Source organism: Moschus berezovskii, chromosome 15 (assembly GCF_049115385.1).
Source record: "Moschus berezovskii isolate FMDL1 chromosome 15, NW_MosBer_1.0, whole genome shotgun sequence".
In the NCBI taxonomy this organism is placed as follows: Eukaryota; Metazoa; Chordata; class Mammalia; order Artiodactyla; family Moschidae; genus Moschus; species Moschus berezovskii.
In genome coordinates this window covers 5,876,873-5,890,428 of record NC_142474.1, presented here as the reverse complement: position 1 = coordinate 5,890,428, position 13,556 = coordinate 5,876,873, and the positions used below count along the sequence as shown (strand labels likewise).

Sequence of the window (13,556 nt, the reverse complement as noted above, 5' to 3'; positions counted from 1 at the left end):
AAAGACAACACAGGATGGGAGAAAACACTTACAAATCATGTGTCTGTAATGGTTAAATGTTTGAGCAACATAAAGAGCTCTTAACAACAGACAATCCAATGTAAGGAGGGTAAAAGAAAAAAAAGAAAAGAAATAAAAACTCTCACTGTTTGCAGATGACATGATCCTCTACACAGAAAACCCTAAAGACTCTACCAGAAAATTACTAGAGCTAATCAATGAATATAGTAAAGTTGCAGGATATAAAATCAAAAAAGAAAAAAAAAGAAATAAACAAAAAGGGTAAGGGAACCTGAACAGACCTTTCACTAAACAAGATATACAAATAGCCAATAAACACATGCAAAGACACTCAACCTCATTACTCACTAAGGAAATGCAAACCAAAAGTACAAGGAGCTACCATTTCACACCTATGGGGACGCCCTACACTTAAACAGATACACACTGGAGAAATTGGAAACCCCACATACTGCTGGTAGGAATATAAAACGGTGCAGGCACTGTGGAAAGTCTGGCAGTTCCTCCGAGAATTAAACAGAATTACTGTTGTTGTACTGTTACTGTTTAGTCGCTGTGTCATGTCCAGCTCTTTTGTGACCATGGAATGTAACCCGCCAGGCTCCTCTGTCCATGGAATTTTCCAGGCAAGAATACTGGAGTATCAGTTGCCATTTCTAACTCCAGGGATCTTCCTGACCCAGGGATCGAACCCATATCTTTTGCTTGGCAGGCAGCTTCTTTACCACTGAGCCAGCTGGGAAGCCCTAGAATTACCATATGACCCAACGATTCCATTTCCAGGTAAATACGCCAAGAATTGAAAGCAGGGACTCAAACAGATACGTGTGTGCCAACATTTGCAGCAGTGCTATTTACAACAGCCGAAAGGTGGAAGCGACTCAAGTGTTTGTCAACAGATGAGAAAACAAAATGGGGTATACACATGATGGAATATACTCATACATAAAAAGAATACAGCTCTGACACATGCTATGCTAGGAGTGAAGCATGCAAACATTCTGCCAAGTCAACAGGGAAGACACTAAGGGACAAGGATTGTTAAGATTCCACCTACATGAGGTACCTGGAGCAGTCAGATTCACAGCAGATTAGCAGTTGGGGGGTGGGCCAGTGGATAAGGAGTTATTGCTTAATAGTGAATTTCTGTTTGGGGCAACAGAAATTTTTGGAAATAGTGGTCCTGGTTGCTTAACATTGTGAATGCAATTAATGCCACTGAATTGCACATCTAAATTACCAAAATACATGGCAAATTTCATGTCAGAAATATTTTACCACAGAGAAATAGCAAGGGGAAAAAAAGGACAGAGTTGTTTTGGGCAAAGTGAATTCAAAATCACAAAATCACTGAATCATTTAAATTGGTGTCTCTTCTCAAACTCCCTCCCCTCACCCCCATTAAAACTCAAAATAAGGATTAACTGAAGAATCGACTCTTTCCCCAGGTTAAATGCAATCCAACAACAAAGAGGCTAGTTTGACCACACAACAGTTTCTCCATTCATTTCAATTAACATTTAAGTGCTTCTAGTGTGCTAAGCACAACAAGGACATTCCAGCCCAGAGAACCTCCCTATCACGACTCCATAGACCATGAAGATATGGATAAAATGAGTTTTTCTTTAAAAGTTAATGATTAAATTGGGTCTATTTAAAATACAAAGGTTTACAATAAGTACATCGAGAATCCTGAAGTCAGTCTACTGTCACCTCTGGCCCACCTGATTTAACTTTCCTAAACTGGCAATTTTTTTTTTTCATTTTTCTACAAGAGAATAAAGGATTATTATTTTTTTAACTACACAAACAAGACCACAACACAACATTTAAGAAAATACCATTTTCTGACCTTTAAAAGCCTACAGTCTACCAATCAGAAAATACTGATAAACATCACAATCGTGAGTATAATTTAAGCTTAGTGCTTAAAAAGCACACCTCCTCACAATGGGGCAACTAGCAGTTCCATGAGTTTAAAAAAAAAAAAAAAATCTACTATTTTTCCATCGTTCCAAGTACACAGTTGTTCAACACCTGAAAATTAAGCAAAAAGTTTAAGTGTCTATTAACCATACTTTTAGGACCACTTGGGGGTGAAAAAAATTCCTTCTCCATGGATATTTAAATGTTTTACTGCTCTTTAAGAAAAATAATAAACAGCTGTGCTCACTAGCACACTTCTAGGTTAAGCTTTAAAACATGACACTGAACTTTCCTACAATCCACACATCCCTGCACATGACACTCCACAACATTTTTCATCATTATAATTATGCTACTCATCGCCTCAGAGAACTGTTCATAATTGATGATAGTAACTAAGGTACTTCAGAACAATGACCAGCTTTCCTTCTAGTCATGGCAAAGTACCTAGGATCTCTGTCACCTGGGAAGGAGGCGGAACACTACTTATAGTCTAATAATTACTCACTCAAACTAACAAAAGGGGCGGGAAGGGGTGGAATCTGAGAAGGGACACCACTTTAAATTATTCAGTGTGATTCCCAGGCTTGGGAAAAACACTGGATTCATGTGATCAGCAGGAGGTATGAATGCTCTTCGATACAAGCCACAATATTAAAAAGAATTACTGGGTCAAAATGTAACAGTCATTTTTCATTTAACATCCAATTACCTAGAGGACTGAAGATGGAGCAGAAGCTAAGGAGTCAGGGCTCTATTTCATGCTTAAAAGCAAAAGTGTGAAGCTAGAGGGGAAAAAAAAACTGATTTAGCAGATTAAAACTTAAAAGGATTACCCAGGTGACAAAAGGGGGCAAAGAAAGAAGTTAAAAAAAAAAAAAAAAAAAGCCGTACCACCCCAAAGATATCTCCACAGAATTCTTTAGGGTGTTTTCCCTTTGACCATTCTTTGTCACAGGGATTTCAAAGACAGACTGTGATGCAGACGTTCTAAGTCTTATTTTCAGGGCAGACTGTCCTCATGATGGTTACACACAACTGTGTCTGGTTACACACCAACACTTCACAGAACCCACCGCTGAGTATTTCACTAAAGGTGGGAAACTAAGTGAATGAGAGGTCCGAATTTTTTAATTAATAAATGGGACACCTTTACTTGACAGAACTCACTATTCCTTCCCCTGAAAGGTTCAACTCACACTTGCTCAGAACCTTGGAACTTCGGGTCTGAGAGGGACCCTGGAATCTGTACTTGAGTTCATTGCTTCAGTTTATAGATGGGAAAACTGAAATAAAAGGCTTCCATCTAGTTACTGGTCAAGTTGGACTGGCGCCCGATCCTCCTCTGAGTTTAGCACTAGCATTAGGCCAAAAGGACATCTCCTATGGCTATAACAATTTATACAATTGTTATAGGACATCTCCTATGGTTATAACAATTCTGAGCCTATCAAGTGTTTGTGCCAGGCTCTGTGCCAAGCCCCCTTCCATGCATATTCCACTCAATGCTCACAGCAACCCTGAGGAAGATGGTATCCTCCACTGGGCAGATGAGAAAACTGAAAATAGTTTGCCCACTCAGTCAGAGTTGACTCAAACCCAGGTCTGATTGATTTCTAACAGTTAACTCCAGTGTTAGTCGAGGCTGACTCTTTATGACCCCATGGGCTGTAGCCTGCCAGGCTTCTCTGTCCACGGAATTCTCCAGGCAAGAATACTGGAGTGGGTACCCATGCCCTTCTCCAGGCGATATTCCCAACCCAGGATCAAACCCGGGTCTCCTTCATCAGAGGCAGATTTTTTACTGTCTGAGCCACTGTTGCTGCTGCTGCTAAGTCACTTCAGTCGTGTCCAACTCTGTGCGACCCCATAGATAGCAGCCTACCAGGCTCCCACGTCCCTGGGATTCTCCAGGCAAGAACACTGGAGTGGGCTGCCATTTCCTTCTCCAATGCACTTTTCACTTCCAAGTGAAAAGTGAAAGTGAAGGCGCTCAGTCATGTCCCACTCTTAGCGACCCCATGGACTGCAGCCTGCCAAGCTCCTCCACCCATGGGATTTTCCAGGCAAGAGTACTGGAGTGGGCTGCCACTGCCTTCTCCCGTGTGAGCCACTAGTTCACCTTTATCCTAAGGCCCTTACCTTGGCCTACAGGGTCCTATGTGGCCTGATACCTATAGTCTTTCTAAGCTCACTTCCTACCACTTCCCATTACTTATAAAAATCCAGTCAACCTTCACTAGGTGTTCTGCCTCAGGGCCTTTACATACGCTTGACACCCCCATCAACACCCTAATCTCCAGACCTGACAGTGACCAGTTCTACCCTTCAAGTCAAACATTACCTCTTCAATGAAGCTTTCCCTAACCACTTAGTCTAAAATAGACCCTCAGTTACTCCTACCACTATCCAAAAATATCTTGCATATTGGCTGTCTCCCCACCAGAATAAAAGCACCACAAAGGGGAAAAACCTCCCACTAGAATGAAAGCACCAGGACGGCAGAAATGTTCTGCCTTACTCATTTCTAGACTGCCCAATACCCAAAAGAGTATCTGACAAGAGGGGCGGCAATCAAAAAACACTTACTTATTCAATAAATGAATGAATGCCTATATCTGAACCTCCACCTCATTAACAGCTAGTATCAGAGAATTTAGAAATTGATTAGCTGGTTGTGGTGGTTGAGTCACTAAGTCATGTCTGATTCTTGTAACCCCATGGACTATAGCTTGCCAGGCTCCTCTCTCCGTGAGATTCTCCAGGCAAGAATACTGGAGTGGGCTACACAGGAAGCATCAATTGATTACGTACTATCTTCAATTTTTCTCTAAGTGTTTCTCATGATGAACCTTATCTTTTCAATTATGTGGTGTGTGCCTCAGGGATATTTTATAAAAATTCTCAACTTTGGACAAGTTAATGACTCAATCCGGGCTTATAAAGCAGCCAAAAATCTAGAAACTAAAGAATAACTCAAACCAGTCCATCCTAAAGGAAATCAGTCCTGAATATTCATTGGAAGGACTGATGCTGCAGCTGAAACTCCAATACTTTGGCCACCTGATGCAAAGAGCTGACTCATTTGAAAAGACCCCAATGCTGGGAAAGACTGCAGGCTGGAGGAGAAGGGGACGACAGAGGATGAGATGGCTGGATGGCATCACCGATTCGATGGACGTGAGTGTGAGTAAACTCTGGGAGTTGGTGATAGACTGGGAGGCCTGGCGTGCTGCAGTCCATGGGGTCACAGAGTCAGACAGGACTGAGCGACCGAATTGGCTGAACTGAAAGAATAACTGCCCTTTCACTAACAGTGTACACAGGCCTGCCTCCTCTTACGTTATCTCCTTGAACTTCTTTGAAGCCAACACCCAGTCCGTTTGCTTCTTCTGCTTCTGATTAACCTTCAACTCCGGGAGGTGGTGATGGACAGGGAGGCCTGGCGTGCTATAGTCCATGGGGGTCGCAAAGGGCCAGACACGACTGAGTGACTGAACTGAACCGAACCTTCACTGTGGCTAGTGTTAACCACTAGTTCTCTCTCTCATTCTCTGGCAGGCCTCTGCAGCATCACAGCACCTACTTCTCGCTTGCTGAAGTTCTATTTGCTTTGTGCAGCTGGATGTGCACAACATATCTTCCATGATCTAAAAAGCTGCTGGGACTTCCGTGGTGGTCCAGTGGTTAAGACTTTGCCTTCCAATGCCGGGGATGCGGGTTCGACCGCTGGCCAGGGATGCGGGTTTGACTGCTGATCGGGGAGCTAAGACGATCCCACATGCCTCATGGCCAAACAACCAAAATGTAAAACAGAAGCAAGGCTGTAACAAATTCAATAAAGACTTTTAAGAATGGTCCACACCAGAAAAATCTTTTAAAAAATAAAAGCTGCAAAATTAGTGTTAAGTCGCTCAGTCGTGTCCAACTCTTTTGCGACCCCATACAGTTTCACTTTTCACTTTCACACGTTGGAGAAGGAAATGGCAACCCACTCCAATGTTCTTGCCTGGAGAATCCCAGGGACGGGGGAGCCTGGTGGGCTTCCGTCTATGGGGTCACACAGAGTCGGACACAACTGAAGTGACTTAGCAGAAGCAGCAGCAGACTGTAGCCTGCCAGGCTCCTCTGTCCATGGGATTGTCCAGGCAATAATACTGGAGTGGGTAGCCATTCCCTTTCTCCAAGAGAACCTTCTCGACCCAAGGATCTAACCCAGGTCTCCTGAATTGCAGGCAGATTCTTAAGGAAGCAAGTAAGTCAGCAGCACTTCAGCCTCTATGGCTTTAGCATTCCACAGTCTTGGAGAGCTCTAAAGAGTCGTGGCCACACAAGGAGACCCTCCTTCCTGGCGATCTTATACCGTATTAAGGGCAGCTCCCACGGGCCTGTCAAGCTCACTGGGGAAATGTCAGGGTCGGAGCAGAATTAGCTACTGGCTGGAGTACTGAGGCCCTGGAATGGCAACTGATACTGTCTGAACACTGCTTCCCAAGTCTGTGTGGGACAAGCACATTTTCACTGTTCGAGAGACTTCAACTTCAAACCTAAGACTTTGTTTCAGTTCAGTTCAGTTCAGTCGCTCAGTCATGTCCAACTCTCCGCGACCCCATGAATCACAGCACACCAGGCCTCCCTGTCCATCACCAACTCCCGGAGTTCACTCAAACTCATGTCCACAGAGTCGGTGATGCCATCCAGCCATCTCATTCTCTGTCATCCCCTTCTCCTTCCGCCCCCAACCTTTCCCAGCATCAGAGTCTTTTCCAGTGAGTCAACTCGTAGCATGAGGTGGCTTAAGTATTGGAGTTTCAGCTTTAGCATCAGTCCTTCCAATGACTTTGCTTGGGACGCAACAAACTGCAGAAAGACATAAAACATCACCAAAATCCTGTTCAAATGTGCCGCTGTTCAGTTTTATAACCTCAATCTGCTCTCCAAATGTGCTTTCCTTCTAAGCAGACTGATACAATGTAATACTCACTCAGAGGAAGGATCTGAGGGAGCCAGCAGGGGGGAGAAGCAGGTCCTTAAAAGGGGTGGTGCCTTTTAATTCTCTAAATAATCCACATTCACAGTGCGTATTTCACTCCAGAAAAGCTCAGGAACTAAGTGCACCGAAGTATTTTGAGGCGACTTTCATGTGAGGAACAACAATTTTCATACTACACTCAGGAGGGGATCTGAAATTTTCCTGGGGTTATTAGAAAAGGTTGCGTTTGATTATATAAAACATGTATCTTACCTAGAATCTTAGGTCCAAATCTCGTATAGAATGTGCATGAATTAACAACTTTCTATACAAAAAAACTTCTCACTAGAAGTTTGGCTAAGACGCAGATCTAGTTTTTCAAACAGCTCTGTTTTGTGGTCAAGGATCAGATCAGAGAATCAAGGGAACTTGCTCAAGGTCATCTGGTCAAATCAGGTGGGATTGAAATGACTGATCTCTGCCTTCCAAAAGCCAGCCACACATCAAACTTGTCTTAGAACTAAGCAGGCCCAAAGGGAAAAATCACTCCTCCTTTCCTTCCCTCAACAATCAAAAGCAAAATTAAACAGTGGAACTTTAATAAAATTTCCTCAGTATATAGACTACTGCTCTAACAATGCACAGGCATGTCTCAAAATCAGTAACTGAAACGATTTGCAAACGTGAGTAACTGCTGTAACAATCTTCCCATGTGACAGCACCATAAACTTCGTAAGAGTTTAAAAATCAGCCCTTCAAATGTACATCCATAAATAGTTCACTTATCTTCTAAAAGACCTGGTCAGACTGGAACAGAGGTACTCTGAGCTCTTGGATTTTTTTTTTAAGTTAAAAGATCATAAATATGTCCAAAGTTCTCTTCAGAATTCTGAAAGGAACAGGGATATTTCACCAGTGCAGGTGAAACAAGTGATGAAATCAACAGTAACCACTCAGGCTGTAGAGGGCAGGGGGCTACAGAGAAGAGGCACGTACGCACTTTCATAACCACATTCCTTTCCTCTTCCTTTTTCAAAACCCCCACCTCCCTGACACTTCTGCCCCATCCTTTTCATTTCTACTTTTAAGCTGCTGATATTAAAACACTGCTTTTGATTTAATAACAAAAACATAATGGCCAATGAAGCTGTATTTTTAAATTCCTTAAACCGGATCATGTGGATATATCAAAGTAGTTAAGAGCACTCTGTATTTGTTACAAACACATTATAGCCCTATTTATAGTGATCCTCCTCACATCCAATTTTCCAAGTCAAATGGTACCACCCATTTCAGATGACCCTCAAGCCCAAGAAAATTTCCCTTCGCTCTCAGACTACATGGGTTACTGATATTGACAGACAGCATCAGATCTCAAAAATATCAACAATAGTTACGCTGAAACTGTAGCTCGGCTATATTACATGTGAGCAACTTTAAAATATTTATAACTAACGTGATTTTTCTCACATCTCAAATTCAAGTCTGCCTATTTCCGAGTACAGCTGTAACACACTCTTGGATTAAGGACTTCATTTTAGCCCTTGAGCACAATGTGGCCACAGGGTATACAAAGCAAACCAAAAGCAGGACTGGAAAAAATGAAACCTGGAAGGAAATACAAGCCTGATACTTCCCGTTATTCCAGAACACAGAATTGTCATTAATTGAAAATGTATTAGGTTGAGCTATATCAAACTGCCGACATACAACTGGTTTTGACCTGCAAAAACAGAAATTTCACATGAATATCATCTAATATTATTTTCTAAGCTCATTTTAATAATTGTCTCAAATAAGGTCTTCACAGCCCAAGGCATATAAAAAGCTTCTCTTTCTCTAGTTTGCCTTAACCTTTTGAAGATTTGCCACCCTCTGTCCAAAGCTGATTTAAAAAAATTAAGTCAGTTAACTAACAGGAAAGCCAAGATAAAGAAAACCACCAAACTCCTCAATGTGAGAACTCAAAAACCGCTCCACATCCTTCCCACCATTCCCCTTTCCAACTAACAGAATTTGAATCCTAACTTGATCTGCCCTTTAGAAGACTTACACTTAAGGAGAAATTAGTGACTATTTCAGTGCTTTCCATCTTTTCCAGTTACTAATGAGGTAGGAATTGAGGTGTGGCAGAGCCCACTGCTTTACACTGGGATTTCACTGACCTAAAAATCTACCACTGAAGAATTTTAATTAAGTTGATAAGTTCCATTTTGTTTCAGAATCCTGCTTCTAATCTCTCTAATCAACAGGGTGATTACCAACCCAGTGGGATGTATTTTTCCATTTAGACATAGTTGATATATGCACCCACACCAGGGAAAAAACCTGTTCCTTTCACAAAAGGGGTTATGGCTCCAAGATTGCCTCTGGGTTCAAATCCATCATTTTACACTCATTTTTATTAGAGTCTAATATCCAATATGCTAATGAACTCTTTTCTCAATTAATTCCCCTAATTACTCACCTGTTCTTATTCTGTCCAAATTCCTACCTCTTCACCAGGCCACCCACAGTTCCTTCCCAGAGGGAGCTGCTTCTCCTAAAACACTCACAGCAACCTGATGTTACCTGTTCTATCTTCAAGATCGAGTCTGCAGTTCAAATCATCAATATTAACCAAATGAAATATGCTCTTCAAAAAAAATCAGGAAAGAATCTTTTGCTGTCTCTGGAAATTTCTGTATTCAGCTAGTTCAGTGATGACAGGTCAACAGAAAGGCACTAATCATTACTACAATCCTAAAGGGTTTTTTTCTAGAGTTAAACCATCAACCCTTTCCTAACATCCAAATAATCCAGCCTTTTTAGAGCAAAACTGCCCCACCCACAACAGCATCTTCTGATCATTTTTCACCTTAAACTGAGGTTTTCTCATGGCCTCATGGTCAGGCCAAGTCAAGCAAATACATACCTTAAACCTTTCACCTACTCTCTCCTTTCTCAAAAGCTACATACAATAGCTCTTTCTTTTAAAACTCTCTAAGCATCAAGTACAGTGGTAAGTGCCTTAAAAAGGTATTTATCTACTTTCAGCTTTAAAACCCAATGGGGTTTAAAATCCTAATGCACAACCCCATTTTACAGAGGAGAAAAGTTGAGGCTAAGTAACTTGCTCAAGGTCATACTGGGCAGGGACCAGAATCCAAGCCTGACCTCCAAATTCCCTGACCTTAATCCTCACGCGGCTACTTCCTTCTAGTATCTTTCCCCTCCTCCCTGTTGTCTGCTCTGTGGTCTCAGACAGCCTCTACTTGGGCAAGGCTCAGTTTCTCCAGAGCTGCCTTTCCTTTAAAGGCTAAGCCTTCGCGAGAAGAATCAGTACCCATTGCCTCTTCTCTCCTCGCTCCTCCTTTCCCACCTGCACCATTTCCCCAAGGCCCTTGTCACAGCTCCTCCTCTAGGGCCCTCCACCCCCGCCCCGGCCCCTGAACAGGTCCCCTTCCACCCTTAACGCCAGGAGAGGCCACAAGTGAAAGAACGGAAGAAAGGAAGAGGCCACACAGCACCCCTTCCCCGAGACTTCAGCTGGGAAGAAACTGGCTGAGGACCAGAGAGGGGTGGTGAGGGCCGGGGAAAGATAGGCAGGAGGGCAGGGAGCGGGGAACGACAAGGGTGTGCCCTTGGGGGTAGGCGGGGCAGGGGGAGGGGATGGAGTTGGCGGCGTGGGACGCTCCGGGGCTCGCAGATTGAATGGGGGGTGGAACTCCGGGGGGAGCGGCGGGATGGCACCCGGCGAGGAGAGGGATCTGGCCACTCGGAGGAGGCTGTGTGCGTTGGGGCGGAGGACCAGGAGGAGGATGTAACGAGGGAAAGTGAAGGGAAGAAAGGGCAGGGAGGGGGAGCGAGCAGGAAACGGTGGAGTCGCCGGCGAACGGAGAGGGGAAGGATGGATGGGAACCGGGAAGGTGGGACGCCGGGAGACCCCCCACCGGGGCTCCGCGGGCACGGGCGGGCGGGCTGCGGGCGGCGGGGGTTTCGGGGCCCGCGGAATGCCGGGAGCCGGGGCTGGAGGAGACCCCGGGGCGGGAGCTCCCGAGGCGAGCAGCGGGAAGTGGGGGCTCTGGGAAGGCCAGGGCCAGAACAGGGGGCGTCCCCGCACGACGAGCGTGCGTGCGTGTGTGTGTGTGTGTGTGTGTATCGGCGTGTGCGCGCGCGCAGGCACCGCAGGGTTAGCGCGGGGAGATGGAGCTGAAGGAGGGCAGCGGGTGGGCGGGAGGCTGGCGGGGTGTGGGGGCTCCGGAGCCCGTCGGGGTTCAGAGCGCGGGAAGGTCCTGGCCCCCCGAGGATCGGGCCGGAGTCCCCGTAGTTTTTCAAGCGCCAGGCTCCCAGTCGCCTCCCAGCCGGGTGTCCTCCGAAAGCCGGGGTCCCCCGGGGCGGGGCGGGGTGTTCCCGGAGTCCCCCCCACCCGGAGGCCAGAGCGGCACCCCCCGCCCCGGGGCCCCCTCCTACCTATACCCGGCGCCACATAGACGAAGTAGAGCAGCGAGGACGACAGCGAGAAGAAGAAGAGCGCGGCGAGCAGCGAGCGGCGCGGCAGCCGCAGCAGCCCCCGGCGGACGCGCATGCTGCAGCCGGGCCGCCGCTCGGGCGCCGGGCCGGGCCTGCTCCCGCCGCTCCCCGTCTGCCGCCCCCCGGGCCGCCGCCGCCGCCGCGCGGGCCTCGGCCTCCACCTCCCCGGCCTCGCCGGCCGCCTCTTGCCGCCGCCGCGCCCTCCCAGCCGCCGGCCGCCGCGGGCCCGGCCACATGAAGCGGGCGGGGGCCTGAGCGGCCCGGCGGAGAGCGCAGCGGCAGGGGCGGGGCGGGGCGGGGCGGGGGCGGGGCCAGCGCCGCCGGGCACCGTCGCAAAAGACCCGCGCGCGCGCTCACCGCGCGCTGCCCCCGCCGTGCGGCCCCCCGCGGCGGCCCGCGGGGAACGTCGCCAAATGGCGACAGCCCCTCTCACCGGAGCGGCCGCCGCCCTGGCTTTTGGGGAGCGTCGCTGAAGTGCCCGTCGGACGCCCCCAACCTGGGAGCCCAGGGACACTCTGCAATGTCTGACGCGGCTGGTCACCCACTGCGACAGGACAGCGGGGATCGTAAGCAAGGGGGCTCAGTACACACCTTCATTCAATCATCCATTCGGTTCAGCGTTTATTGCAAGTCAGACGGGTGCGTGAGCATGTTTTGGCGGTCGGGATGCTACATAGGACAAAACAGGCAAAATCTCTGTCTTCTTGAACCTAATACTCAAACGGGAGGAGAAAAAGAAAGATCAATTCATAATGTCAGGTGCTGATAAGTGATGTGAACACAATAAAACAGGAGAATATGTTTGAGGGGGACTAACGTCAGGGAAGCCCTCCCTAAGGAGTCAAATCAAAGGGTGAACAGCAGTTGCCAAAGCCCTGAGGTTAAAAAAGCTTGATCTGACCCCAGGTTGACTCAAGCATGGATAAAATCCAAGGACAGGTTGTAGCTCTGGGCAGATTCCACATCCCAAAGACTCCTAAGGAACTTAATGATAACAGTCATCAAAGGGAAGACTTGCCCTTGAGAGACACTGCCCTTTACTTAACCTCATTAAATCACCCCCAACAACCTTGAGATGTGTGCTCTTGTTATTCCTATTGTACAAATGAAGAGTGAGGCTCCTGGATGGAGAAGCAATCCACCCAAGCCTTGCAGTAAGGGATTAAATAAAAAATGATGGGTCTCAGACTTCCCTGATGTGGCTACCAATGCAGGAGACATAGGTTTGATCCCTGGTTCGGGAAGGTTCCAAATGCTGTGGGGTAATTACACCCTTGCAAGACAACTGCTGACCCCGTGCCCTAAAGCCACAGCAGTAACAAGCCCGTGCACCACAGCTAGAGAGTAGCCCCCTCTCGCCGCAACTAAAGCCCACATAAGCCAAAAATAAATGAATAAATAAATAAAATATTTTTAAAATGATCCATCTCAAAGTACCCTTGATGAGTAGATTGTAGATTTTAAGTGCCTCAGCATTCCATCTGGACCCTAATTCCTGTCCTGAAGACAAATTGGTATCCTCCTGTGTAGGATAGTGTGCGGTCATAGCCAAACAACACTTTACGATCAGCCTCAGGCTGGAAGACCTCTGAGGCAGTGGGCGCAGTAGAACCTGCCTCAGCCTCAGTGGGCCGCCAGCTGAACTGGGGAGCCAAGTATCCCCTTGGAATGCTAGAGCAGTCAGAGGAAGAAAGGACTTTGCAGGGATTCTGTGAAAACCAACAGTTATCCTGCTTTGTATTCCTAAAGTGGTTTACACTTTTCACAGTGTTTCTTTGGCTCTTTAAATGAGGGCTTCTAGAGTCAGACTGTCCTGGTTCATTGACTCCTGTCTCTTGCATTCTTTGCTGAACACGACCTTAGGCAAGTTACTTAACCTCTCTGCCTCTCAGTAAAATGGTGGATATTATCATTAAGGACTGCATCAGATTGTTGTGAGAATTTGAGCAATACATGCACGCTAGTTCTCAGCTGAGCAATACCCCTGAGAAATGGGATGAGAGAAAAGAGGCTTGAACGACAAAAAAGAAAAGCAAATATTCTGACTCAGACAGACGTGAATTCAAATCTTAACTTGGTCTCAACTGGCTGTGTAACCTTGAGCAAGTCCCTTCACCCTTTGAGC

At 46.5% G+C, this 13,556-nt stretch overlaps 1 protein-coding gene across 1 annotated transcript in view; it reads right to left on the bottom strand.

Moving 5' to 3' along the window:
* Positions 1–11,677, bottom strand: part of B4GALT5 (beta-1,4-galactosyltransferase 5) — a 74,481-nt gene extending 62,804 nt beyond the window's left edge. Inside the window, exon 1 of the mRNA XM_055393324.2 lies at positions 11,372–11,677. Within this exon, the coding sequence (XP_055249299.1) occupies positions 11,372–11,486 (115 nt within the window). The 5' untranslated portion in view covers positions 11,487–11,677. The remainder of the gene's footprint in view (positions 1–11,371) is intronic.
* Positions 11,678–13,556: the final 1,879 nt, after the last annotated feature.